Source organism: Triticum urartu, chromosome 3A, assembly GCF_056163025.1.
Source record: "Triticum urartu cultivar PI428250 chromosome 3A, HENAU_Tu73, whole genome shotgun sequence".
Lineage (NCBI taxonomy): Eukaryota > Viridiplantae > Streptophyta > Magnoliopsida > Poales > Poaceae > Triticum > Triticum urartu.
The window spans coordinates 470,634,962-470,661,199 of NC_141875.1; the positions used below are offsets into that span (position 1 = coordinate 470,634,962).

Below are 26,238 nucleotides of genomic sequence, written 5' to 3' on the forward strand. Positions count from 1 at the left end.
CATATTTTCCTCTCTCATAGTAATTACATGTAGGATCATAAGAAAATTCAACAATATAGCTATCACATAAAATATTCTCAACATGATCCACATGCATGCAAAGTTGGCACTTTTCCGAAATAGTGGGATTAACATTAACTAAAGTCATGACCTTCCCAAACGCACTTTTATCAAAAACTTCATAAGATTGAACATTCTCTAAATATGTGGGATCTAAAGTTGACATTATTCCAAACCCACTTTCAATATTATTGCAAACATTATAATCAATCTCATATTCATCATGGGGTTTAAATAAATTTTCAAGATCAAAAGAAGAATCACCCCAATCATGATCATTGCAACAAGTAGAGGACATAACAAAACTAGCATCCCCAAGCTTAAGGTTTTGCATATTATTAGCACAATTATCATTAATAGAATTTATAATAACATCATTGCAATCTTGCTTTTTATTCAAAGATCTATCATGAATCACTTCATAACATACTTCATTGCAATCTTCAGATTCACGAATTTCAAGCAAAACTTCATAAAGATAATCTAGTGCACAAAACTCACTAGCAATTGGTTCAACATAACTGGATCTCTTAAAAAGATTAGCAAGCGGATGAGGATCCATAAATCTTAGGTTCTCTGATTAGTAATAAATAAATGACTATTCCAACCGTACGAGCAAACAAAAAGCAAACGGGCCAGAAGAGGCAAATAGAGAGGGAGGAGATTGGGAAAGAGAGGGCGAATAAAACGGCAAGGGTGAAGTGGGGGAGAGGAAAACGAGAGGCAAATGGCAACTAATGTAATGCGAGAGATAGGGATTGTGATGAGTACTTGGTATGTTGACTTTTTGCATAGACTCCCCGGCAACGGTGCCAGAAATCCTTCTTGCTACGTCTTGATCTTGCGTTGGTTTTCCCTGAAGAGGAAGGGATGATGCAGCAGAGTAGCGTAAGTATTTCCCTCAGTTTTTGAGAACCAAGGTATCAATCCAGTAGGAGGCCACGCTCAAGTCCCTCGTACCTGCACAAAGTGATAGCTACTCGCAACCAACGCGATTAGGGGTTGTCAATCCCTTCACGGTCACTTACGAGAGTGAGATATGATAGATATAATATTTTTGGTATAAAGATGCAAAGTAAAAAGTAAAGGCAAAGTAAAAGCAAAGCAAGATTAAAGTGATGGAGATTGATATGATGAGAATAGACCCGGGGGCCATAGGTTTCACTAGTGGCTTCCCTCAAGAGCATAAGTATTCTACGGTGGGTGAACAAATTACTGTTGAGCAATTGACAGAATTGAGCATAGTTATGAGAATATCTAGGCATGATCATGTATATAGGCATCACGTCCGTGACAAGTAGATCGAAACGATTCTGCATCTACTACTATTACTCCACTCATCGATCGCTATCCAGCATGCATCTAGAGTATTAAATTAAAAACAGAGTAACGCCTTAAGCAAGATGACATGATGTAGAAAGATAAATTCATGCAATATGAAATAAACCCCATCTTGTTATCCTCGATGGCAACGATACAATACGTGCCTTGCTGCCCCTTCTGTCACTAGGTAAGGACACCGCAAGATTGAACCCAAAGCTAAGCACTTCTCCCATGGCAAGAACTACCAATCTAGTTGGCCGAACCAAACGGATAATTCGAGGAGACTTGCAAAGATAACCAATCATACATAAAAGAATTCAGAGAAGATTCAAATATTATTCATAGATGGACTTGATCATAAACCCACAATTCATCGGTCTCAACAAACACACCGCAAAAAGAAGATTACATCGAATAGATATTCACAAGAGAGGGGGGGAGAACTTTGTATTGAGATTCTAAGAGAGAGAAGAAGCCAACTATGGACCCGATGGTCTGAGGTAAACTACTCACACTTCATCGGAGAGGCTATGATGATGTAGAAGCCCTCCGTGATGACGGCCCTTTTCCGGCGGAGCTCCGGAACAGGCCCCAAGATGGGATCTCGTGGATACAGAAAGTTGCGGCGGTGGAATTAGGTTTTTGGCTCCTGTTTTGATCGTTTGGGGGTACGTGTGTATATATAGGAGGAAGGAGTACGTCGGTGGAGCACCGAGGGGCCCACGAGGCAGGGGGGTGCCCCCCACCCTCGTGACCTCCTCTTTGACCCCCTGGAGTAGGGTCCAAGTCTCCTGGATCACGTTTGGTGAGAAAATCATGTTCCCGATGATTTTATTTCGTTTGGACTCCGTTTGATATTCTGTTTCTCCGAAACACTGAAATAGGAAAAAAACAACAATTCTGGGCTGGGCCTCCGGTTAATAGGTTAGTCCCAAAAATAATATAAAAGTGGAAAATAAAGCCCAATATAATCCAAAACAGTAGATAATATAGATACGTTGGAGACGTATCACGGGCTCACGGGCCGCGAGAAATGCGAGGGAGGAAGTGAGGAATTGCGACGAAACGCAATGGTGGGGGATAGGGTTTCGACCAGTATCTACCCCGCAAACCCATTGATATACTGCTCCGAGAGGTGGTCTGCGGGGCACGGTAAATTTTTCTCGGGCTGGACGAGTATACGGGCTTTGTTCTGTCCAGAAAATTGGGCCGAGCCCGTATACTTGCTAAAATTTTGCGGGTTCACGAGATATACAGGGTCTGCTAAAGTTGCTTTAAAAAAGGCCTAATGCTATTTTATACAGGACACAGTACAGACTGAGAGCCAGTTCTTTTGGACGATTCTACCAGAATCGCCCCCCTCCCCAGCTTCTCCCAGAATCGCCACTCCATATGTTTTTTATAATCCTAGCTAATTAAATCTTAACTAAATAGAATTATAAAAAATATATAAAATGACGATTCTGAGAAAATCGCCAAAAAAAACTGGTCCTGATACCAAGCCCAAGAAGACCACATACGAGCCACCGACCACCCGAGCGTAGTGAAGGAAGAAAAGGGCTCGATGTGGCGAATTCACAGCCGCGTAAAAATGACCGATCCCATCACCACCATTCAAGAGTGTTGGGCACCAACTCACTTCGATGCACGAGCCCATAACCCACCGTGTCCTCCTTCCTTCGTGCTTTTCGCAATTCTTTTCTCCCGCTGCATCAGTTTGAGCCAGGCAAATGCGGACACCTGGGAACTCCCCGCTCTTCACAACGCGTGTCCTACCAACGTGGCGCCCATCTACATGCGCCTGCGCGCCACGTGCCCGGGCATCTCTCCCAGCTCAACCGCTATAAAGACACCAGCCGATCAAGCTGCTCGTCACAACAGCAAAGCATCCAGCATCGCCAACTTCCAAAATCAACCTACGTTGTACACTTTTCGAGCCCTATCCAGTTCTATTTTCTATACACTTCTCGAGCCCCATCCAGTTTTGCGTTCGTGCCGCTCGATCCAATCCTACCTTAGCTTGCGAAGACATGGCTTCTCGTCAGGATCAGGCTAGCTACCACGCCGGGGAGGCCAAGGCCCGCGCCGAGGTCAGTTTCGTGCTTGCTCCGCCCTGTCGGCGTGTCGGCTTTGACATGTACTCACACTGTGGTTTTGGTGCGTGCGTTGCAGGAGAAGACGGGGTACGTCGTGGGCGCGGCGCAGGACAAGGCGAGGGAGGCCAAGGACACGGCGTCCGACGCCGCGGGCCGTGCCATGGGCAGGGGCGGCGACGCCAAGGAGGCGACCAAGGAGAAGGCGTACGAGGCCAAGGACGCGGCGTCGGACGCCACCGGCCGCGCCATGGACAAGGGCCGCGGCGCCGCGGAGGCCACCAAGGAGAAGGGCTGCGAGGCCAAGGACAAGGCCGCCGGCACCGCGCAGCAGACCGGGAGCTACATCGCCCAGACGGCCGAGGCCGCCAAGCAGAAGGCGGCCGGCGCCGCCCAGTACACCATCGACACGGCCCGTGCCGGCACCGAGCAGACCGGGAGCTACATCGGGCAGACGGCCGAGGCCGCCAAGCAGAAGGCCGGCGCGGCCGCGCAGTATGCCATGGACACCGCCGTCGCCGGCAAGGACAAGACCGGCAGCCTCCTCGTGCAGGTACATTGTTACATTCTTTTCTTCTTAGGGGAAAGATCTCTTGTCACATTCTTGCAGCAGACGTTCTAAAGATGACCCTGTGTGGGTTTTGTGTGCAGGCAGGGGAGACGGTGAAGGGCGCGGCGGTGGGGGCGAAGGACGCCGTGATGAACACGATCGGAATGGGCGGCGGCACCAACGGCAGCACCGACGTCCCCGCCAAGGACACCAGCACGTACAAGCCCGGGACCAGGGATTACTAATCGTGTGCCATTGTCAAGGCGACCCTGATGTATCTTTCTAAGCTGTAGTTTAATTTCTACGTGGCCATCTGTCGCCACTTTGGTTTCTAAATTAGCTCACCTCGTGGAGGTTGTAACTTGTCAGGACCTAGACAAATGCCCAATGAAGCATTCCTGACTCCTCCCTTCCATGCTTGTTTCCGTGTTCACAATTTAATAAAGTTGGAATCCTAGTGTCTCTTCTGTAATCCTATTCACAGTACTACTGTGATGTGCACCCATTTGTCATCCTGGTGAACATGGTCATGTACACGGAGACACAACCTTGCAGTTTAAAATGCAAAACTACGACACTTGCATTGGATCGGAGGGAGTTAAAAACACAACCGCAACTTGTTCTTGCGAGTGCACACGGAGACACAACGATCTCACACAAGTCGGGTACAGAGACAGCAACAAACGCACGCTCTTGAAACGAATACGGATACTGCAGCGGATTGCATTAGCAGCTGAACCCCCGCCAATATTCAGTGTCAGAAGCCGGCGAATTTGGATTTCATGGCGGTGACATCATCTTCGCCCATGAGGAAGGTCTTGGTGAGCACCTCCATGGGTATGGCCGGCTCGGTCGCGAAGAGCGCGAGCGTGGGCGTGACCAGGCCCGGCGACTGGGCGTCGAACATGGCCATGAACACGGCGTCGCCGGTGCCAACGTTGAGCTGGTAGTGCTGCAGGCCGCGGGGCACGACGTAGAGCTCGTTCTCCTTCACCACCTTGGTGAAGAGCCGGTTGGTCGCCGAGGTGAAGCCGACCATGACCTCGCCCTTGAGCACCAGCACGAGCTCGGAGCCGCGAGGGTGCGAGTGCGGCGGGTTGAGGCCGCCCACGGCGAGGTCGGTGCGCGTGATGGAGAGGCCCAGCGTGTTGAGGCCCGGGAAGACCGACACGGTGGCGCGCGTGGAGTTGACGCCGAAGGGGTTGGTGTCGGTTCTGGGCGCGGCGACCATGGCGTCGGAGAAGAAGTCGTCGTCCTCCACCGTCGACGGCGCCTTGCAGGGGAACCCGTCGACCGCCGTGGCGGCCTTGAGGTCGGCCACGCAGAAGTCCTGGAGCGGCGGCGGGTCCGAGAGGACGGCCGGCGCCGCGGCGAGGGCCACCGCGAGCAGCAGCACGTGGAGCATCACGGAGCGAGCCGATGCCATTACGCGAGTTGCTCCCGGCCTGGTGTTTGGTTCTGTGGAATGGCAATGTGATCTTGGTGGTGACATTGTGGTGCAGCTCGTTCACTATAAATAGATCGCGATGAACGCAGCATCCGGATGCACGGGTGATGACTGATTGACCGATGCTGTTGCAGGCGGTTTACTGGGTCGTAAAGTGCGTGCATGGCAGCCAGTGATAACGGGCGGAAGGGGCTATGTTGTTCGTCGTCGCCGTTTGTCGCTGTCGAGATCATGACACCATTGGGCCCCGTATGGGACTCACTCAGATTTCCCGCAGCGACAGGTTCTGTTGTTTGTGTGCGGCGCGGCGCAGGTGCCGAATGGCTGGACGCCGGGCGCGCCCGCGGACATACACCTTTCTTTTTTTGCGGGTGTATAAAAAAGATGCCAATCGGATGCGGTGCTCTTCGAATCTAGCTGCTGCGACGTCTGCTGCTTCCATTTGTGGCGCGCTGGTGACCCCAAACCTGCCATATTTCGAAATCACTAGTTAAGAGTATTCCTTTGTAAAATTCATTCTCATCTTCTTTGGTGATGACAAGTGGCGCGTTGTATGCGTGACATTTGTCACAATCCGAGAGTTCTGAGCTTTTTTTAGATTCCTTTAAAACATTTTATCATTTAAACTGTGCGTTCAAATCATGATTTTTTTTCATCGCTGCGCTTCTCACATCGAGATCTATGAACTAAATCCCACGTTAATGGGTTTGGATGATTTAGAAAAAACATAAACCAAAAAGAGCTGGAACAGAAAAACGGAAACCAGAAGCACAACTATTTTTTTAAAACTAACCTGAAGCACAACTATGCTTCACACGCAGGCACATTTTGCTCTTCACTTCTATTAGAAGCACATTTTTTTCACACGCAGTGCAAAACTGTGCTATTCACTTGTTGGGAGTATAGTTTGTGAATACTTTTCACTTTTCAAGAAGCACAGTTTGTGTGCTTCATTATAAAGCACAGTTGTGCTTTCAAACAACGTGCTTCCGCAAAGGCCCAAACGATCATATTTTCTTCAAGAAATCTAGGGAAAATCAAGCAAAATCTGAAGAAGAAAAAAACACGCGCAGAGAAAATTGTGCTGTCTGTCCTAACATGCCTCCGCAAAGGCCCAAACGGTCCATATTTCTATGGGTTGTCTGGGCCGTCATAAATAATACTACATGTGGGCCAGCCCAGTTTCTATGTTTTTGCATGCAGTTGCTCCGTTTGATTCATGGTGCTGCGTTTTTTTTATTTGGTTTCTTCTTCTGTGATTTCCGTTTGGGTTTTCTGTTTGGGTTGCTTTTTAGATTTGGTTTTTCTTCCTTGTTTTCTTTCTTAAAGGTTTATGTACTATAAATACTAGCAAACATCACATGCTTCGCATGTAGTGCCAACTGGCCAAAGGGGTGAGAAACTCAACGCCACTCTTACTCTAGGCTTTCTTTCCGCACTACTATGGATAATCAAATAATGGGAAATTTTGGATTCAATTGTCAACTGGTCATTAATTGCATTAAGAAAACTTAGCAATGAATACTTTTCATAATTTCATAATAATTTATCACTTAAAACTATGCCATCAAAAATAGATGTGACATGTTTTTTTTGCTGGAGAAATAGATGTGACATCTTTGTGTAGTAACAAAATCTGGACATTGGGTAATGCACATATACTCAATACCTTCAATAGGCATCAGGTAGATGCACTAATTGGCTAGATCTATAATTTTTTTTAGGGCCTCACTGTGTGTAACTCGGCTCATTAGGAAATAAAAGTTCTGGAATGGAGAGAATAGATTTTTTTTTTCAAAATACAATTTAAATTTATTTTATTTTTTGAAGGTTCTTGTTTATTTTCTACATGCACAATATTTAATAATCTCGTGTTTTAAGCTTGCAAGGACATGTGCATCCAGACTGTTTTTATCAGGACATGCATCTGGACTTGTTAAATTTGTGGTACACTTTCTTTCATGCCTACATGCATTTTCTATTGTTTCTTTGTAGATTTTCCTTTTGAGGCAAATTGTATCGAACCCTCTACATCATTCCCTTTAACTCAGGGGAGCACGTCGATTTTTTAATATTTTGTGCGGGCTCTGCTCCGTAGGCATTGCCATGGTCCAAGGTGCAGTGGTTTTTTACTCAACAAAAGCCCGCCACCTGACACAGCGGGACAGTGCAACACTTAGGGCATGTACAATGCATAGCCCTAGGGTGATGCCCATTACGCCATGTAGGATCAGATGTCAGAAAAAGTAGGTTCAGATGAAGAAGCAGGATCCTCTGCAGGAGGCGGGTACTTGAGGAAAAAAGTATGGTTCAATACATAAAGCTGAAAAAATTGAAGTAAAAAATAGGGATGTATGTGTAGTGAGAGTCTACTTTTTATATTTAATGAGGTCCACTAATAGTAGCTAGCATTGGAGAGAAAAAGTCAATATAGACGCCTCATGCTACTTTTTATCATGAGGCGTCTGTATCCACATACCACCATTGTACATGCTCTAACTCCTACCACGAATCCCAGGGATGTTGGCCGTTGGACCACACAATCCAATGGTAAGTAAACTGCCACGTTGTTGAGGATTTCAACCCGTTGAATGCTAGCCGTCCGATAGGAAAGATCAAGCAGCTCATATGCTTCAAAACTGGTACACTATACACTAGTATAGATTTTCTAATATACAATAACATATTTTAAATACATGCTGAATATTTTTTTATACACAATAAACATTTTCAAATATATACTGACCATTTTTAATATACAATGAACATTTGTTATTTATAGTGAACTTTTTTTAATATACGGTTAACTTTCTTTCTAATAAACATAAAAGTTTTGTAAATACACAATATTTTTCCTATGTTTCTTGAAATAGTTTTTTATTTGAATTGCTTTTAATAAGTCCAATGGTCTTTTTTTTTCAGAAAAAGCAATGAGAAAAAAATGCAAGGCAAACCTGTGTAACTAAGCACGCCAGAATGGGACGGCCTATTATCAACTTCGTACAGGTCTCTCCTCCCCTACTAGACGCCAATGCGCCTCCACTAGGAGGTCTCGTGAATACAACCCAAACATGGGGTGGATACAACGTTATTTGGACCTGCCCAGACTGAAGGAAATATACCCTAGAGGCAATAATAAAGTTGTTATTTTATATTTCCTTATATCGATAAATGTTTATTATTCATGCTAGAACTGTATTAACCGGAAACTTAGTACATGTGTGAATACATAGACAAACAGAGTGTCCCTAGTATGCTTCTACTTGACTAGCTAGTTAATCAAAGATGGTTAAGTTTCCTGACCATATACATGTGTTGTCATTTTATAAACGGTATCACATCATTAAAGAATGATGTGATGGACAAGACCCATCCATTAGCTTAGCATTATGATCGTCTAGTTTTATTGCTATTGCTTTCTTCATGACTTATACATATTCCTTTGACTATGAGATTATGCAACTCCCGAATACCGGAGGAAAACCTTGTGTGCTATCAAATGTCACAACGTAACTGGGTGATTATAAAGATGCTCTACAGGTGTCTCCGAAGGTGTTTCTTGAGTTAGCATAGATCGAAATTAGGATTTGTCACTCCGTATATCGGAGAGGTATCTCTAGGCCCTCTCGGTAATGCACATAACTATAAGCCTTGCAAGCAATATAACTAATGAGTTAGTTGCAGGATGAAGCATTACGAAATGAGTAAAGAGACTTGCCGGTAACAAGATTGAACTAGGTATGATGATACCGACGATCGAATCTCGGGCAAGTAACATACTGATGACAAAGGGAATGACGTATGTTGTTATGCGGTTTGACCGATAAAGATCTTCGTAGAATATGTAGGAGCCAATATGAGCATCCAGGTTCCGCTATTGGTTATTGACCGGAGATGTGTCTCGGTCATGTCTACATAGTTCTCGAACCCGTAGGGTCCGCACGCTTAACGTTCGATGACGATTTGTATTATGAGTTATGTGTTTTGGTGACCGAAGTTTGTTCGGAGTCCCGGATGAGATCACGGACATGACGAGGAGACTCGAAATGGTCGAGAGGTAAAGATCGATATATTGGACGAAGGTATTCGGACACCGGAAAGGTTTCAGGACGTTTCAGATATTTATCGAGGAACCGAGGGGTTACCGGAACCCCCCGGGGAAGTTATGGTCCTTAATGGGCCATAAGGGAGTAGGAGAGGGCAGGCCATGAGGTGACCCCCCCCCCCGACAGTCCGAATTGGACTAGGGGGAGGGGGCGCAACCCCCTCTTTCCTTTCCCTCTCCCTCTCCTTCCCTCCTCCCCCTTCTTGGAATAGGAAAGGGAACCCAACTAGGATTGGGTTGGCGCACCCCCTAGGCCGGCCGCCTCCTTCCCTCCTCCTTTATATACGGGGGCAGGGGGCACCCCAAAGGCACATCAATTGTTCCTCAGCCGTGTGTGATGCCCCCCTCCATAGTTTACCACCTCGGTCATATTGTCATAGTGCTTAGGCGAAGCCCTGCACGGTCACATCACCAACACCGTCGCCACGCCGTCGTGCTGATGGAACTCTCCATCGACCCTCTACTGGATCAACAGCTCGAGGGACGTCATCGTGCTGAACGTGTGCTGAACACGGAGGTGCCGTACATTCGGTACTTGGATCGTGAAGACGTTCGACTACATCAAACGTGTTACATAACGCTTCCACTTTCGGTCTACGAGGGTACGTGGACACACTATCCCGTCTCGTTGCTATGCTTCTCCTAGATAGATCTTGCGTGGTCATAGGTATTTTTTTGAATTACTACGTTACCCAACAATGGTATCTGAGCCAGTTCCATGCGTAGATGATATATGCACGAGTAGAACACAATGAGTTGTGGGCAATAATAGTCATACTACTTACCACCAACGTCTTACTTTGATTCGACGGTATTGTTGGATGAAGCGGCCCGGACTGACATTACATGTCCGTGTTCATGAGACTGGTTCTACCGACGTGCTTCGCACATAGGTGGCTAGCGGGTGTCTGTTTCTCCAACTTTAGTTGAATCGAGTTTGACTACGGCCGGTCCTTGTTGAAGGTTAAAACAGCACACTTGACGAAAAATCGTTGTGGTTTTGATGCGTAGGTAAGACGGTTCTTGCTAGAAGCCCATAGCAGCCACATAAAACTTGCAACAACAAAGTAGAGGACGTCTAACTTGTTTTTGCAGGGCATGTTGTGATGTGATATGGTCAAGACGTGATGAGATATAAATTGTTGTATGAGATGATCATGTTTTGTAAAAGTTATCGGTAACTGGCAGGAGCCTTATGGTTGTCGCTTTATTGTATGAAATGCAATCGCCATGTAATTTCTTTAGTTTATCACTAAGCGGTATCGAGAGTCATGGAAGCAATAGTTGGCGAGACGACAACGATGCTACGATGGAGATCAAGGTGTCAAGCCGGTGACAATGGAGATCATGACGGTGCTTTGGAGATGGAGATCAAAGGCACAAGATGATTATGGCCATATCATGTCACATATTTTGATTGCATGTGATGTTTATCCTTTATGCATCTTATTTTGCTTAGTACGGCGGTGGCATTATAAGATGATCCCTCACTAAATTTCAAGGTATAAGTGTTCTCCCTGAGTATGCACCTTTGCTACAGTTTGTCATGCCGAGACACCACGTGATGATCGGGTGTGATAAGCTCTACGTTCGCATACAACGGGTGCAAGCCAGTTTTGCACGTGCATAATACTCGGGTTAAACTTAACGAGCCTAGCATATGCAGATATGGCCTCGGAACACCGAGACCGAAAGGTCGAACGTGAATCATATAGTAGATATGATCAACATAGAGATGTTCACCATTCAAAACTACTCCATCTCACGTGATGATCAGACATGGTTTAGTTGATATGGATCACGTGATCATTTAGATGACTAGAGGGATGTCTATCGAAGTGGGAGTTCTTTAGTAATATGATTAATTGAACTTTAATTTATCATGAACTTAGTCCTGATAGTTTTTGCGTATCTATGTTGTAGATCAATAGCTCACGTATAGCTCCCCTGTTTTATTTTTAATATGTTCCTAGAGAAAACTAAGTTGAAAGCTAATAGTAGCAATGATGCGGACTGGGTCTTGCTATGAGGATTATCCTCATTGCCGCACCAAAGAATTATGTCCTTGATGCACCGCTAGGTGACAGACCTATTGCAGGAGCAGATGTAGACGTTATGAACGTTTGGCAAGCTCGACATGATGACTACTTGATAGTTTAGTGTACCATGCTTTATGGCTTAAAACAGGGACTTCAAAAACGGTTTGAATGCCATGGAGCATATGTGATGTTCGAAGAGTTGAAATTAGTATTTCAGACTCATGCCCATGTCGAGAGGTATGAGACCTCTCACAGTACTTTTCCTACAAGATGGAGGAGAATAGCTCAACTAGTGAGCATGTGCTCAGATTGTCTGGGTACTACAATTGCTTGAATCAAGTGGGAGTTAATCTTCCAGATAAGATAGTGATTGACAAAGTTATCTAGTCACTATCACCAAGTTACTAGAACTTCGTGATGAACTATAATATGCAAGGGATGAACAAGACAGTTCCCGAGCTCTTCACAATGCTAAAGGCTGTGGAGGTAGAAATCAAGAAAGAGCATCAAGTGTTGATGGTTAACAAGACCACTAGTTTCAATACAAAGGGCAAAAGGAAGAAAGGGGAACTTCAAGAAGAATAGCAAGCAAGTTTCTGCTCCCGGGAAGAAGCCCAAGTCTGGACCTAAGCCTGAAACTGAGTGCTTCTACTGAATGGTCACTGGAAGCGAAACTGCCCCAAACATTTGGCGGATAAGAAGGATGGCAAAGTGAACAAAGGTATATTTGACATACATATTATTGATGTGTACTTTACTAGTGTTCATAGTAACCCCTAGGTATTTGATACCGGTTCAGTTGCTAAGATTAGTAACTCAAAACAGGAGTTACAAAATGAACACAGACTAGTTGAGGGAAAAGTGACGATGTGTGTTGGGAGAGATTCCAAGGTTGATAAGATCACCATCGCATACCCCCTCTACCTTCGAGATTAGTGTTGAACCTAAATAAATGTTATTTTGTGTTTGCGTTGAGTATGAATATGATTGGATCATGTTTATTACAATACGGTTATTCATTTAAGTCAGAGTTGTTATATTTACATGAATAATACCTTCTATGGTCATACACCCAATATAAATGGTTTATTGAATCTCGATCGTAGTGATACACATATTCATAATATTGAAGCCAAAAGATGCAAAGTTAATAATGATAGTGCACCTTATTTGTGGCACTGCCGTTTAGGTCATATTGGTGTAAAACGCATGAAGAAACTCCATGCTGATGGGCTTTTGGAATCACTTGATACTTGCGAACCATGCCTCATGGGCAAGATGACTGAAACTCCGTTCTTCGGAACAATGGAGTGAGCCAATGACTTATTGGAAATAATACATACTGATGTATGCGGTCTGATGAGTGTTGAGGCTCGCGGTGGGTATCATTGTTTTCTGACCTTCACAGATGATTTGAGAAGATATGGGTATATCTACTTAATGAAACACAAGTCTGAATCATTTTGAAAAGTTCAAAGAATTTCAGAGTGAAGTGGAAAATCATCGTAACAAGAAAATAAAGTTTCTGCGATCTGATCGCAGAGGCGAATATTTGAGTTACGAGTTTTGGCCTTCATTTAAAACAATGTGGAATAGTTTCACAACTCACGCCACCTAGAACACCATAGCGTAATGGTGTGTCCGGACGTCATAACCGTACTTTATTAGATATGGTGCAATCTATGGTGTCTATTACCGATTTACCGCTATCGTTTTGGGGGTTATGCATTAGAGACGGTTGCATTCACGTTAAATAGGGCACCATCTAAATCCGTTGAGATGACACCATATGAACTATGGTTTAGCAAGAAACCTAAGTTGTCGTTTGTTAAAGTTTGGGGCTGCTATGCTTATGTGAAAAAGCTTCAACCTGATAAGCTCGAACCCAAATCGGAGAAATGTGTCTTCATAGGATACACAAAGGAGATTGTTGGGTACACTTCTATCACAGATCCGAAGGCAATATATTTGTTGCTAAAAATGGATCCTTTCTAGAGAAGGAGTTTCTCTCGAAAGAAAGTGAGTGGGAGGAAAGTATAACTTGATGAGGTAATTGTACCTTCTCCCAAATTGGAAAGTAGTTCATCACAGAAATCAGTTCATGTGATTCCGACGCTGATTAGTGAGGAAGCTAATGATGATGATCATGAAACTTCAGATCAAGTTATTACCGAACCTCATAGGTCAACCAGAGTATGTTCCGCACCAGAGTGGTACGGTAATCCTGTTCTGGAAGTCATGTTACTAGACCATGACGAACCTACGAACTATGAGGTAGCGATGATGAGCCCAGGTTCCGTGAAATGGCTTGAAGCCATGAAATATGAGATGGGATTCATGTATGAGAACAAAGTGTGGACTTTGGTTGACTTGCCCAATGATCGGCGAGCCATAGAGAATAAATGGATCTTCAAGAGGAAGATGGACGCTGATGGTAGTGTTACTATCTACAAAGCTCGACTTGTCGCAAAAGGTTTTCGACAAGTTCAAGTTGTTGACTACGATGAGATTTTCTCACTCGTAGCGATGCTTAAGTCTGTCCGAATCATGTTAGCAATTGCCGCATTTTATGATTATGAAATTTGGCAAATGGATGTCAAAACTGCATTCCTTAATGGATTTCTTAAAAAATAGTTGTATATGATGCAACCAGAAGGTTTTGTCGATCCTAAAGGTGCTAACAAAGTGTGCAAACTCCATCGATCCATTTATGGACTGGTGCAAGCCTCTCGGAGTTGGAATATACGCTTTGATAATGTGATCAAAGCATATGGTTTTATACAGACTTTTGGAGAAGCCTGTATTTACAGGAAAGTGAGTGGGAGCGCTATAGCCTTTCTGATAAGTATATGTGAATGACATATTGTTGATCAGATATGATGTAGAATTTTCTGGAAAGCATAAAGGAGTGTTTGAAAGGAGTTTTTCAAAGAAAGACCTCGGTGAAGCTGCTTACATATTGAGTATCAAGATCTATAGAGATAGATCAAGACATTTGATAAGATTTTTCAATGAGAACATACCTTGACAATATTTTGAAGTAGTTCAAAATGGAACAGTCAAAGAAAGAGTTCTTGCCTGTGTTGCAAGGTGTGAAGTTGAGTAAGACTCAAAACCCGACCATGGCAGAATATAGAAAGAGAATGAAAGTCATTCCCTATGCCTCAGTCATAGGTTCTATAAAGTATGTCATGCTGTATACCAGACCTATTGTGTACCTTGCCATGAGTTTGACAAAGGGGTACAATAGTGATCCAGGAGTAGATCACTGGACAGCGGTCAAAATTATCCTTAGAGGACTAAGGAAATATTTCTCGGTTATGGAGGTGATAAAGAGTTCATCGTAAAGAGTTACGTCGATGCAAGCTTTAACACCGATCTGGATGACTCTGAGTCTCAATCCAGATACATATTGAAAGTGGGAGCAATTAGCTAGAGTAGCTCCGTGCAGAGCACTGTAGACATAGAAATTTGTAAAATACATACGGATCTGAATGCAGCAGACCCATTGACTAAACTTCTCCCACAACCAAAACATGATCACCCCTTAGTACTCTTTGGGTGTGAATCACATGGCGATGTGAACTAGATTATTGACTCTAGTAAACCCTTTGGGTGTTGGTCACATGGCGATGTGAACTATGGGTGTTAATCACATGGTGATGTAAACTATTGGTGTTAAATCACAGGGCGATGTGAACTAGATTATTGACTCTAGTGCAAGTGGGAGTCTGAAGAAAATATGCCCTAGAGGCAATAATAAAGTTGTTAATTTATATTTCCTTATATCATGATAAATGTTTATTATTCATGCTAGAATTGTATTAACCGGAAACTTAGTACATGTGTGAATACATAGACAAACAGAGTGTCCCTAGTATGCCTCTACTTGACTAGCTCGTTAATCAAAGATGGTTAAGTTTCCTGACCATAGACATGTGTTATCATTTGATAAATGGGATCACATCATTAGAGAATGATGTGATGGACAAGACCCATCCATTAGCTTAGCATTATGATCGTCTAGTTTTATTGCTATTGCTTTCTTCATGACTTATCTATATTCCTCTGACTATGAGATTATGCAACTCCCGAATACCGGAGGAACACCTTGTGTGCTATCAAACGTCACAATGTAACTGGGTAATTATAAAGATGCTCTACAGGTGTCTCCGAAGGTGTTTGCTGAGTTGGCATAGATCGAGATTAGGATTTGTCACTCCGTGTATTGGAGAGGTATCTCTGGGCCCTCTCGGTAATGCACATCACTATAAGCCTTGCAAGCAATGTAACTAATGGGTTAGTTGCAGGATGAAGCATTACGGAACGAGTAAAGAGACTTGCCGGTAACGAGATTGAACTAGGTATGATGATACTGACAATCGAATCTCGGGCATGTAATATACCGATGACAAAGGGAATGACGTATGTTGTTATGCGGTTTGATCGATAAAGATCTTCATAGAATATGTAAGAGACAATATGAGCATCCAAGTTCCGCTATTGGTTATTGACCAGAGATGTGTCTCGGTCATTGATACGTCTCCGTCGTATCTATAATTTTTGATTGTTCCATGCCAATATCCTACAACTCTCATATACTTTTGGCAACTTTTTATACTATTTTTGGGGCTAACATATTGATCCAGTGCCCAGTGCCAGTTCCTGTCTGTTGCATGTTTTTGGTTTCGCAGAATATCCATATCAAACGGAGTTCAAATGGGATAAAAACGGACGGAGATACCTTTTGGAATATTTGGAAAATTCCGGAAGAAAAATCCACGTGAGACGGTGCCCGAGGTGGTCACGAGGCAGGGGGCGCGCCCCTACCCTCGTGAGCCACCCATAAGGCGGTTGACGCTCTTCTTTTGCCGCAAGAAATCTAATTTTCGGAAAAAAAATCACGGCGAAGGTTTCAGGCCAATCGGAGTTACGGATCTCCATATATACACGAAACGGTTAAACAGAGCCAGGAGAGAACGCAGAAACAGAGAGAGACCGAGAGACAGATCCAATCTCAGAGGGGCTCTTGCCCCTCCCGTGCCATGGAGGCCATGGACCAGAGGGGAAACCCTTCTCCCATCTAGGGAGGAGGTCAAGGAAGAAGAAGAAGGAGGGGGGGCTCTCTCCCCCTTGCTTCCGGTGGCACCGGAGTGCCACCGGGGGCCATCATCATCACTGCGATCTACACCAACACCTTCGCCATCTTCACCAACATCTCCATTACCTTCCCCCCTCTATCTTCAGCGGTCCACTCTCCCGCAACCCGTTGTACCCTCTACTTGAACATGGTGCCTTATGCTTCATATTATTATCCAATGATGTGTTGCCATCCTATGATGTCTGGGTAGATTTTCGTTGTCCTATCGGTGGTTGATGAATTGCTATGATTGATTTAATTTGCTTGTGGTTATGTTGTTGTCCTTTGGTGCCCATCATATGATTGCACGCGTGGATCACACCCTAGGGTTAGTTGTATGTTGATAGGACTATGTATTGGAGGGCAAGAGTGACAGAAGCTTCAACCTAGCATAGAAATTGATGCATACGGGATTGAAGCGGGACCAATATATCTTAATGCTATGGTTGGGTTTTACCTTAATGAACGTTAGTAGTTGCGGATGCTTGCTAATTGTTCCAATCATAAGTGCATAGAATTCCAAGTCAGGGATGACATGCTAGCAGTGGCCTCTCCCACATAATACTTGCTATCGGTCTAGTAAAGTAGTCAATTGCTTAGGGGCAATTTCGCAACTCCTACCACCACTTTTCCATACTCGCGATATTTACTTTATTGTTTCTTTATCTAAACAGCCCCTACTTTTTATTTACTTGCTCTTTATAATCTTGCAAACCTATCCAACAACACCTATAAAGTACTTCTAGTTTCATACTTGTTCTAGGTAAAGCGAACGTCAAGCGTGCATAGAGTTGTATCGGTGGTCGATAGAACTTGAGGGAATATTTGTTCTACCTTTAGCTCCTCTTTGGGTTTGACACTCTTACTTATCGAAAACTGTTGCGATCCCCTATACTTGTGGGTTATCAAGACCTTTTTCTGGCACCGTTGCCGGGGAGCAATTGCGTGGGGTGAATATTCTCGTGTGTGCTTGTTTGCTTTATCACTAAGTAATTTTTATTTGCTATTCTTAGTTGTTCTCTATCTTTAGTTATCGATATGGAACACGAAATACCAAAAAAATTAGGTGTACTTGCTACTCATGGAGATGAGGAACCTCCTAAAACCCTCGATGCTCAATATGTGAAAAATATTATGTACCACTTTGATAATCCTGAGAAAACCTCATTCAATCTGGTAATGGGAGTAACGTTGGATCAACGTGAATACTTTAGGGATTATCGCTTGACACAAAAAGGGAAACTATTATGGGATCAAATTTATATATTGAAGTGGTATGCTCGGCAAGTATGCTTGAGTTATGATATTACTTGTTGCTCTAGGATGAAGGCTCCACACCTTCCCTTTTCATGTGAATTTAATGGTAATGAAACCTTGGCTTCTTATGCTAGAGGTATATATGATTACTATGATGTGGAACAAATAGAAGAATTTGTTGCTTTTAAGGGTGCTTATGAAATTGAATCTTTGTTTGAAAAGATTGAAGCTTATGATGATGATGTTTATAGGCCTGAAAATTTAGCTATCTTAAAATATTGCTATGATAATTATGAATATAATTCCTATATTAATGCGCTTATTGAGAAAGTCTCCTCTATCCAAGAAGAGACTAATATTTTGCAGGAATCTATGGAAGAAGAAATTGATGAAACTGTGAGCTCATTGGATGAAAAAGATGAGGAAGAGAGCGAAGAACAAAAGGAGGAAGAGCGGATTGATCACCCGTGCCCACCTTCTAATGAGAGTAACTCTCCAACTCATACATTATTTAATTCCCCTTCGTGCTTACCGAAGGATGATTGCTATGATGACTGTTATGATCCCTTGGATTCTTTTGAAATATCCCTTTTTGATGATGCTTGTGGCCAAGATGCCAATATGAATTATGCTTATGGAGATGAACTTTCTATAGTTCCTTATGTTAAATATAAAATTGTTGCTATTGCACCCACGCATGATAGTCCTATTATCTTTTTGAATTCTCCAAACTACACTATATCGGAGAAGTTTGCCCTTATTAAGGATTATATTGATGGGCTGCCTTTTACTACTACACATGATGATTTTGATAGATATAATATGCATGTGCTTGCTGCTCCTAATTGCAATTATTATGAGAGAGGAACCATATCTCCACCTCTCTTTGTTTCCAATACAATAAAATTGCAAGAAACTGTTTATACTATGCATTGGCCTTTACTATGTGTGCATGAATTGTTCTTTTATGACATGCCGATGCATATGAAGAGAGTTAGACTTCGTTGTTACATGATATATGTTACTTTGTGCTCATTACTAAATGCTAAATCATTGTTAATTAAAATTGGCTTTGATATACCTTGGGATCCGGGTGGATTCATTACTTGAGCACTATATGCCTAGCTTAATGGCTTTAAAGAAAGCGCTGCCAGGGAGACAACCCGGAAGTTTTAGAGAGTCATTTATTTCTGTTGAGTGCTTTCATATAGTTTAAAAACAACAAAAATAAAGAGGGGAACCCAAAATTTTTCAAAAAGGGAAGTGAAAGTGAGAAAGACAAGCATTGTTGAAGTGGGAGAGCTCCTTGAACTTTGTTCATGCTCACTGAAACTTTGTGAATCTTGATTACAGAAACTTCTCAACAAAAATAATTATCCCCTTGTACAATTCCATTGTATTATAAAAATAATGTGCCAAGGTTTGCTTGATGGTTTGTACGGTGCAGGATAGAAACTTTGGCTGAAGTGCGCAGTTTTACATTTTTAGCTGGAACGTCAAATGGTTCTGATTCTTTTTGAACTGTCTTCCTATACAAATTGTTTATTTTTCCTAATTTTGGTAGAATTTTTCAAGTATCAGAAGTATGGTGAATGTTCAGATTATTACAGACTTTTCTGTTTTAGACAGATTCTGTTTTTGATGCATAGTTTGCTTGTTTTGGTGAAATTGTCAATTTATATGAGTGGATTAAGCCATGAAAAAGTTATATTACAGTAGACAAAATGCAAAAACAAAATATGAATTGGTTTGCAACAGTACTTAGAGTAGTGATTTGTTTTATTATACTTACGGATCTTACCGAGTTTTCTGTTGAAATTTTGTGTGGATGAAGTGTTCGATGATCGAGAAGGTCTCGATGTGAGAAGAAGGAAGAGAGGCAAGAGCTCAAGCTTGGGGATGCCCGAGGCACCCCAAGTAAATATTCAAGGAGATTCAAGCGTCTAAGATTGGGGATGCCCCGGAAGGCATCCCCTCTTTCTTCAACAAGTATCGGTATGTTTTCGGATTCGTTTTGTTCATGCGATATGTGTAATCTTGGAGCGTCTTTTGCATTTAGTTTTCATTTTTCTTTTATGCACCATGCTGGTATGAGATAGTCCTTGGTTGATTTATAGAATGCTCATTGCACTTCACTTATATCTTTTGAGTATGGCTTTATAGAATGCTTCATGTGCTTCACTTATATCGTTTGAAGTTTGGATTGCCTGTTTCTCTTTACTTAAACAACCGCCATTTGTAGAATGCTCTTTTGCGTCACTTAGATTTGTTAGAGCATGGGAATATCTTTTTTAGAAAGAATTAAACCATCTTGCTTCACTTATATCTATTTAGAGAGATGACATGAACTGGTCATTCACATGGTTAGTCATAAAATCCTACATAAAACTTGTAGATCACTGAATATGATATGTTTGATTCCTTGCAATAGTTCTGCGATATAAAGATGGTGATATTAGAGTCATGCTAGTGGGTGGTTGTGAATTGTAGAAATACTTGTGTTGAGGTTTGTGATTCCCTTAGCATGCACGTATGGTGAACCGTTATGTAACGAAGTTGGAGCATGAGGTATTTATTGATTGTCTTCCTTATGAGTGGCGGTCGGGGACGAGCGATGGTCTTTTCCTACCAATCTATCCCCTAGGGGCATGCGTAGTAGTACTTTTCTTCGAGGGCTAATAAGCTTTTTCAATAAGTATGTGAGTTATTTATGACTAATGTTGAGTCCATGGATTATACGCACTCTCACCCTTCCACCATTGCTAGCCTCTCTAGTACCGCGCAACTTTCGCCGGTACCGTAAACCCACCATATACCTTCCTCAAAACAGCCACCATACCTACCTATCATGGCATTTCCATAACCATTCCGAGATATATTGCCATGCAACTTTCATCATCATCATATACATGACTTGAGCATTCATTGTCATATTGCTTTGCATGATCGTAAGATAGCTAGCATGATGTTTTCATGGCTTGTCCATTTTTTGATGTCATTGCTACGCTAGATCATTGCACATCCCGATACACCACCAGAGGCATTCATATAGAGTCATATCTTTGTTCTAGATATCAAGTTGTAATATTGAGTTGTAAGTAAATAAAAGTGTGATGACCATCATTATTAGAACATTGTCCCATGTGAGGTTATCAAAATAAAAGTGGACAAAGAAGCCCAAAAAAAAGAGAGAGGCCAAAGAAGCCTACCAAAAAAATGAGAGAAAAAGAGAGAAGGGGCAATGTTACTATCCTTTTACCACACTTGTGCTTCAAAGTAGCACCATGTTCTTCATATAGAGAGTCTCTTGAGTTATCACTTTCATATACTAGTGGGAATTTTCATTATAGAACTTGGCATGTATATTCCAACGATGGGCTTCCTCAAATTCCCTAGGTCTTCATGAGCAAGCAAGTTGGATGCACACCCACTTAGTTTCAGTTTGAGCTTTCATATACTTATAGCTCTAGTGCATCCGTTGCATGGCAATCCCTACTCACTCACATTAATATCTATTGATGGGCATCTCCATAGCCCGTTGATACGCCTAGTTGATGTGAGACTATCTTCTCCTTTTTGTCTTCTCCACAACCACCATTCTATTCCACCTATAGTGCTATGTCCATGGCTCATGCTCATGTATTGCGTGAAGGTTGAAAATGCTGAAGCGCGTTAAAAAGTATGAAACAATTGCTTGGCTTGTCATCGGGGTTGTGCATGATGTGAGTATTTTGTGTGGTGAAGATGGAGCATAGCCAGACTATATGATTTTGTAGCGATAACTTTCTTTGTCCTTGTTATTTTGAAAAAACATTATTGCTTTATTGGTAGGCTTGAAGTATTATTGTTTTTATGTCAAATGATAGACTATTGCTTTGATTCACTCGTATCTTAATATTCATGCCATGATTAGATATGTGATCAAGAATATGCTAGGTAGCATTCCACATCAAAAATTATCCTTTTATCATTTACCTACTCGAGGACGAGCAGGAATTAAGCTTGGGGATGCTGATACGTCTCCGTCGTATCTATAATTTTTGATTGTTCCATGCCAATATTCTACAACTTTCATATACTTTTGGCAAATTTTTATACTATTTTTGGGACTAACATATTGATCCAGTGCCCAGTGCCAGTTCCTGTCTGTTGCATGTTTTTGGTTTCGCAGAATATCCATATCAAACGGAGTCCAAACGGGATAAAAACGGACGTAGATACTTTTTGGAATATTTGGAAAATTCCGGAAGAAAAATCCACACGAGACGGTGCCCGAGGTGGTCACGCGTGAGCCACCCGTAATGCGGTTGACGCTCTTCTTTTGCTGCAAGAAAGCTAATTTTCGGAAAAAAAATCACGGCGAAGGTTTCAGGCCAATCGGAGTTACGGATCTCCATATATACACGAAACGGTGAAGCAGAGCCAAGAGAGAACGCAAAAACAGAGAGAGACCGAGAGACAGATCCAATCTCGGAGGGGCTCTCACCCCTCCCGTGCCATGGAGGCCATGGACCAGAGGAGAAACCCTTCTCCCATCTAGGGAGGAGGTCAAGGAAGATGAAGAAGGAGGGGGATCTCTCCCCCTTGCTTCCGGTGGCACTGGAGTGCCACCGGGGGCCATCATCATCACCGCAATCTACACCAACACCTTCTCCATCGTCACCAACATCTCCATCACCTTCCCGCCTCTATATACAGAGGTCCACTCTCCCGCAACCCGCTGCACCCTCTACTTGAACATGGTGCTTTATGCTTCATATTATTATCCAATGATGTGTTGCCATCCTATGATGTCTGAGTAGATTTTCGTTGTCCTATCGGTGGTTGATGAATTGCTATGATTGATTTAATTTGCTTGTGGTTATGTTGCTGTCCTTTGGTGCCCATCATATGATTGCACGCATGGATCACACCCTAGGGTTAGTTGTATGTTGATAGGACTGTGTATTGGAGGGCAAGAGTGACAGAAGCTTCAACCTAGCATAGAAATTGATGCATACGGGATTGAAGCGGGACCAATATATCTTAATGCTATGGTTGGGTTTTACCTTAATGAACGTTAGTAGTTGCGGATGCTTGCTAATTGTTCCAATCATAAGTGCATAGAATTCCAAGTCAGGGATGACATGCTAGCAGTGGCCTCTCCCACATAATACTTGCTATCGGTCTAGTAAAGTAGTCAATTGCTTAGGGGAAATTTCGCAACTCCTACCACCACTTTTCCATACTCGCGATATTTACTTTATTGTTTCTTTATCTAAACAGCCCCTACTTTTATTTACTTGCTCTTTATTATCTTGCAAACCTATCCAACAACACCTATAAAGTACTTCTAGTTTCATACTTGTTCTAGGTAAAGCGAACGTCAAGCGTGCGTAGAGTTGTATCGGTGGTCGATAGAACTTGAGGGAATATTTGTTCTACCTTTAGCTCCTTGTTGGGTTCGACACTCTTACTTATCGAAAACTGTTGTGATCCCCTATACTTGTGGGTTATCAGTCATGCCTACATAGTTCTCGAACCCGTAGGGTCTGCACGCTTAATGTTCGATGACGATTTGTATTATGAGTTATGTGTTTTGGTGACCGAAATTTGTTTAGATTCCCGGATGAGATCACGGACATGGCGAGGAGTCTCGAAATGGTCGAGAGGTAAAGATTGATATATTGGACGAAGGTATTCGGACATCGAAAAGGTTTCGGGACGTTTCAGATATTTATCGGGGAACCGAGGGGTTACCGGAACTCCCCGGGGAAGTTATGGGCCTTAATGGGCCATAAGGGAGTAGGAGAGGGTAGGCCACAAGGTGGCGCCCTCCAAGGAAGTCCTAATTGGACTAGGGGGAGGGGGCGCAACCCCCTCTTTCCTTCCCCTCTCCCTCTCCTTCCCTCCTTCCCCTTCTTGGAATAGGAAAGGAAATCCAACTAGGATTGGGAATCCTAGTTGGACTCCCCCCTTTGGCACGCCCCCTAGGCCAGCCGCCTCCTCCCCTCCTCCTTTATATATGGGGGTAGGGGGGCACCCCAAAGGCACATCAATTGTTCCTCAGCCGTGTGCGGTGCCCCCCTCCACAGTTTACCACCTCGGTCATATTGTCGTAGTGCTTAGGCGAAGCCTTACGCGGATCACATCACCAACACCGTCGCCACGCCGTCGTTCTGACGGAACTCTCCCTCGACCCTCTATTGGATCAAGAGCTCGAGGGACGTCATCGCGCTGAACGTGTGCTGAACACGGAGGTGCCGTACGTTCGGTACTTGGATCGGTTGGATCGTGAAGACGTCGACTACATCAACCGCGTTACATAACACTTCTACTTTCGGTCTACGAGGGTACGTGGACACACTCTCCCGTCTCGTTTCTATGCTTCTCCTAGATAGATCTTGCGTGATCGTAGGATTTCTTTTGAATTACTACGTTACCCAACACATACATGTCCGTCGCGTCGCCCCATCTTAAACCCAAAACCCCAGTCGTCTCTGCCTAAGCTGTAGCCCCCATCCTCCCCCGTCCACTCCCATTCGTAGGCACCATTTACGGACCATAGGACAATGGCGTCAATTGAGACCTCGTGGCGGTGAAGGGCGCCAAGGACCTCACAGTTCATGTTGATGCCCTCCGTTAGTACTGGGTGGAAACCCATGGCTCGAACAACCAGGCTCCGTCCCCGCTGTCCCACCATGACTCGAGCAACAGTGAGCCATCCCCCGTTGCCCCGATGGTGGATTCTCACCCATTCCTCTCCATCCCTACCGCGACAAGGGTGGACCAGTGATGGTGGTCGTTCGAGCTCATTCGCTCTGTCCTGGCTACCCAGGTGGAACTGAGGCGGTGGCGGGCGAAGCTACTGCATCTACCATGAGTCGGTGGCGCGGGGAGCTTAGCTCGCCACGACCCTCTTGTGGGGGTGGATCTAGCTCGCGCAACACTCGTGTGTTCTCTCCTCCGCGGTGCCCATGTCATCTTTGTGCGAGAAGAAGCAGGTGGCTAGTTGCGTCCTCCAGTTCTCCTTGACCATGAAGGAATCTGATGCCGTTGCCTGTGTTGGAAGAACACAAAAGCTCTTTGAGTGGGTATCAAGGCTTTGTAGTGAGAGGCCGAAGTTGCCGCCCACGCCAAAGCACTCGCCGACGAGCAGACTTGAGATGATTGAGCCCTCATTGACCACAGGACCCCGACGACCTCTACGGCCCGCACTTCCACTTCATAGGAGGAAAACACTGGTGAAATTTATCATTTTGTCCTATGACCTATTGCTAATTTTGTGTTAGTACATCCTACGTTGTTGGACTATGTTGTTTTGCTGAACTACGTTCTTTTTAAACTATTTTTCAACTATGTCGGTTTGAATGTCCTATGTTCGGCTGTGTGTGTGTTAAACTATGTCCTCAATTTAAACTATGTCTAATGTCAAAATGTGCCCGAGGTATGTGATATAGGACTGTGCTATGCACGTTGCATGGATTTGGGGAGGAGAAATAGGATGACAAATGGGCTTCACCCTTTGCTATCCGTGGACATGCCCACGGACATAATGGGTGACAACTTTTGATACTCTCCCTTGGCGGGGTGCTCCTATTTCAAGCCTTTTGCGTGCAATAGATCCCAAGACATCCACACATGGGCTATGTGGGATAGACCCAATAGTGCTCATTGGCTCGCTGGACTTTGCTCTTGCGCCTGTGTTTGTTTTTTCTCTTCACCTTTTGAAAGAACGTAGACCTGGTATCGGTAGAAATAACCACGTGCAAGTTCTAGCTTGGGAAAAACTCTGTTGCGGTTTTCTGAAAGATTAAAAAATTCATGAATTTTAAAAGGTGTTTCACAAAGTTGAAAGAGCTAGTGGACTTTAAAATATGTTCACAAAATTTTAAAATATTTGCGTATTTAAAATATTCATGTTTTTTTCAAAATGTTCATGAACTTTAAAAAATTATGAAATATAAAAAATATTCATGAATTTTAAAAAAAATCAATTTTTTGAAAATGTTCATGAATAAAAATAATAATTAAAAGAAAAAAAGGAAAGAGCAAAATGTAAAAAAACATAATATTTTTAAAGATAAAACCTGTGGAGAACACACAAAAAAAGAAAAAGGAAAGAACCAAACGAAACCTTACCTAAAACTGGGCAAAACCTTTCGAAAACCTGTTAAGGGCATCTCCAACGGCAACCCCTAAAAATCCTCCCACATCTGTCTGCGGACAGGGGTGGACCAGGCCG

The 26,238-nt window shown here is 43.4% G+C and overlaps 2 protein-coding genes across 2 annotated transcripts; one reads left to right on the plus strand and one right to left on the minus strand.

The window, feature by feature from the left end:
* Positions 1–3,250: 3,250 nt before the first annotated feature.
* LOC125548506 (uncharacterized) lies at positions 3,251–4,498 on the plus strand. The gene is made up of 3 exons (XM_048712091.2): positions 3,251–3,473; positions 3,556–4,029; positions 4,128–4,498. The coding sequence occupies exons 1-3, from the start codon at positions 3,414–3,416 to the stop codon at positions 4,269–4,271; spliced, it is 678 nt and encodes a 225-aa protein (XP_048568048.1). The 5' UTR covers positions 3,251–3,413; the 3' UTR covers positions 4,272–4,498.
* Positions 4,499–4,588: 90 nt separating this feature from the next.
* Positions 4,589–5,521, minus strand: LOC147980123 (germin-like protein 1-2). The gene has a single exon (XM_087547385.1). It carries the CDS (start codon positions 5,516–5,518, stop codon positions 4,784–4,786), a length of 735 nt encoding a protein of 244 aa, XP_087403511.1. The 5' UTR covers positions 5,519–5,521; the 3' UTR covers positions 4,589–4,783.
* Positions 5,522–26,238: the final 20,717 nt, after the last annotated feature.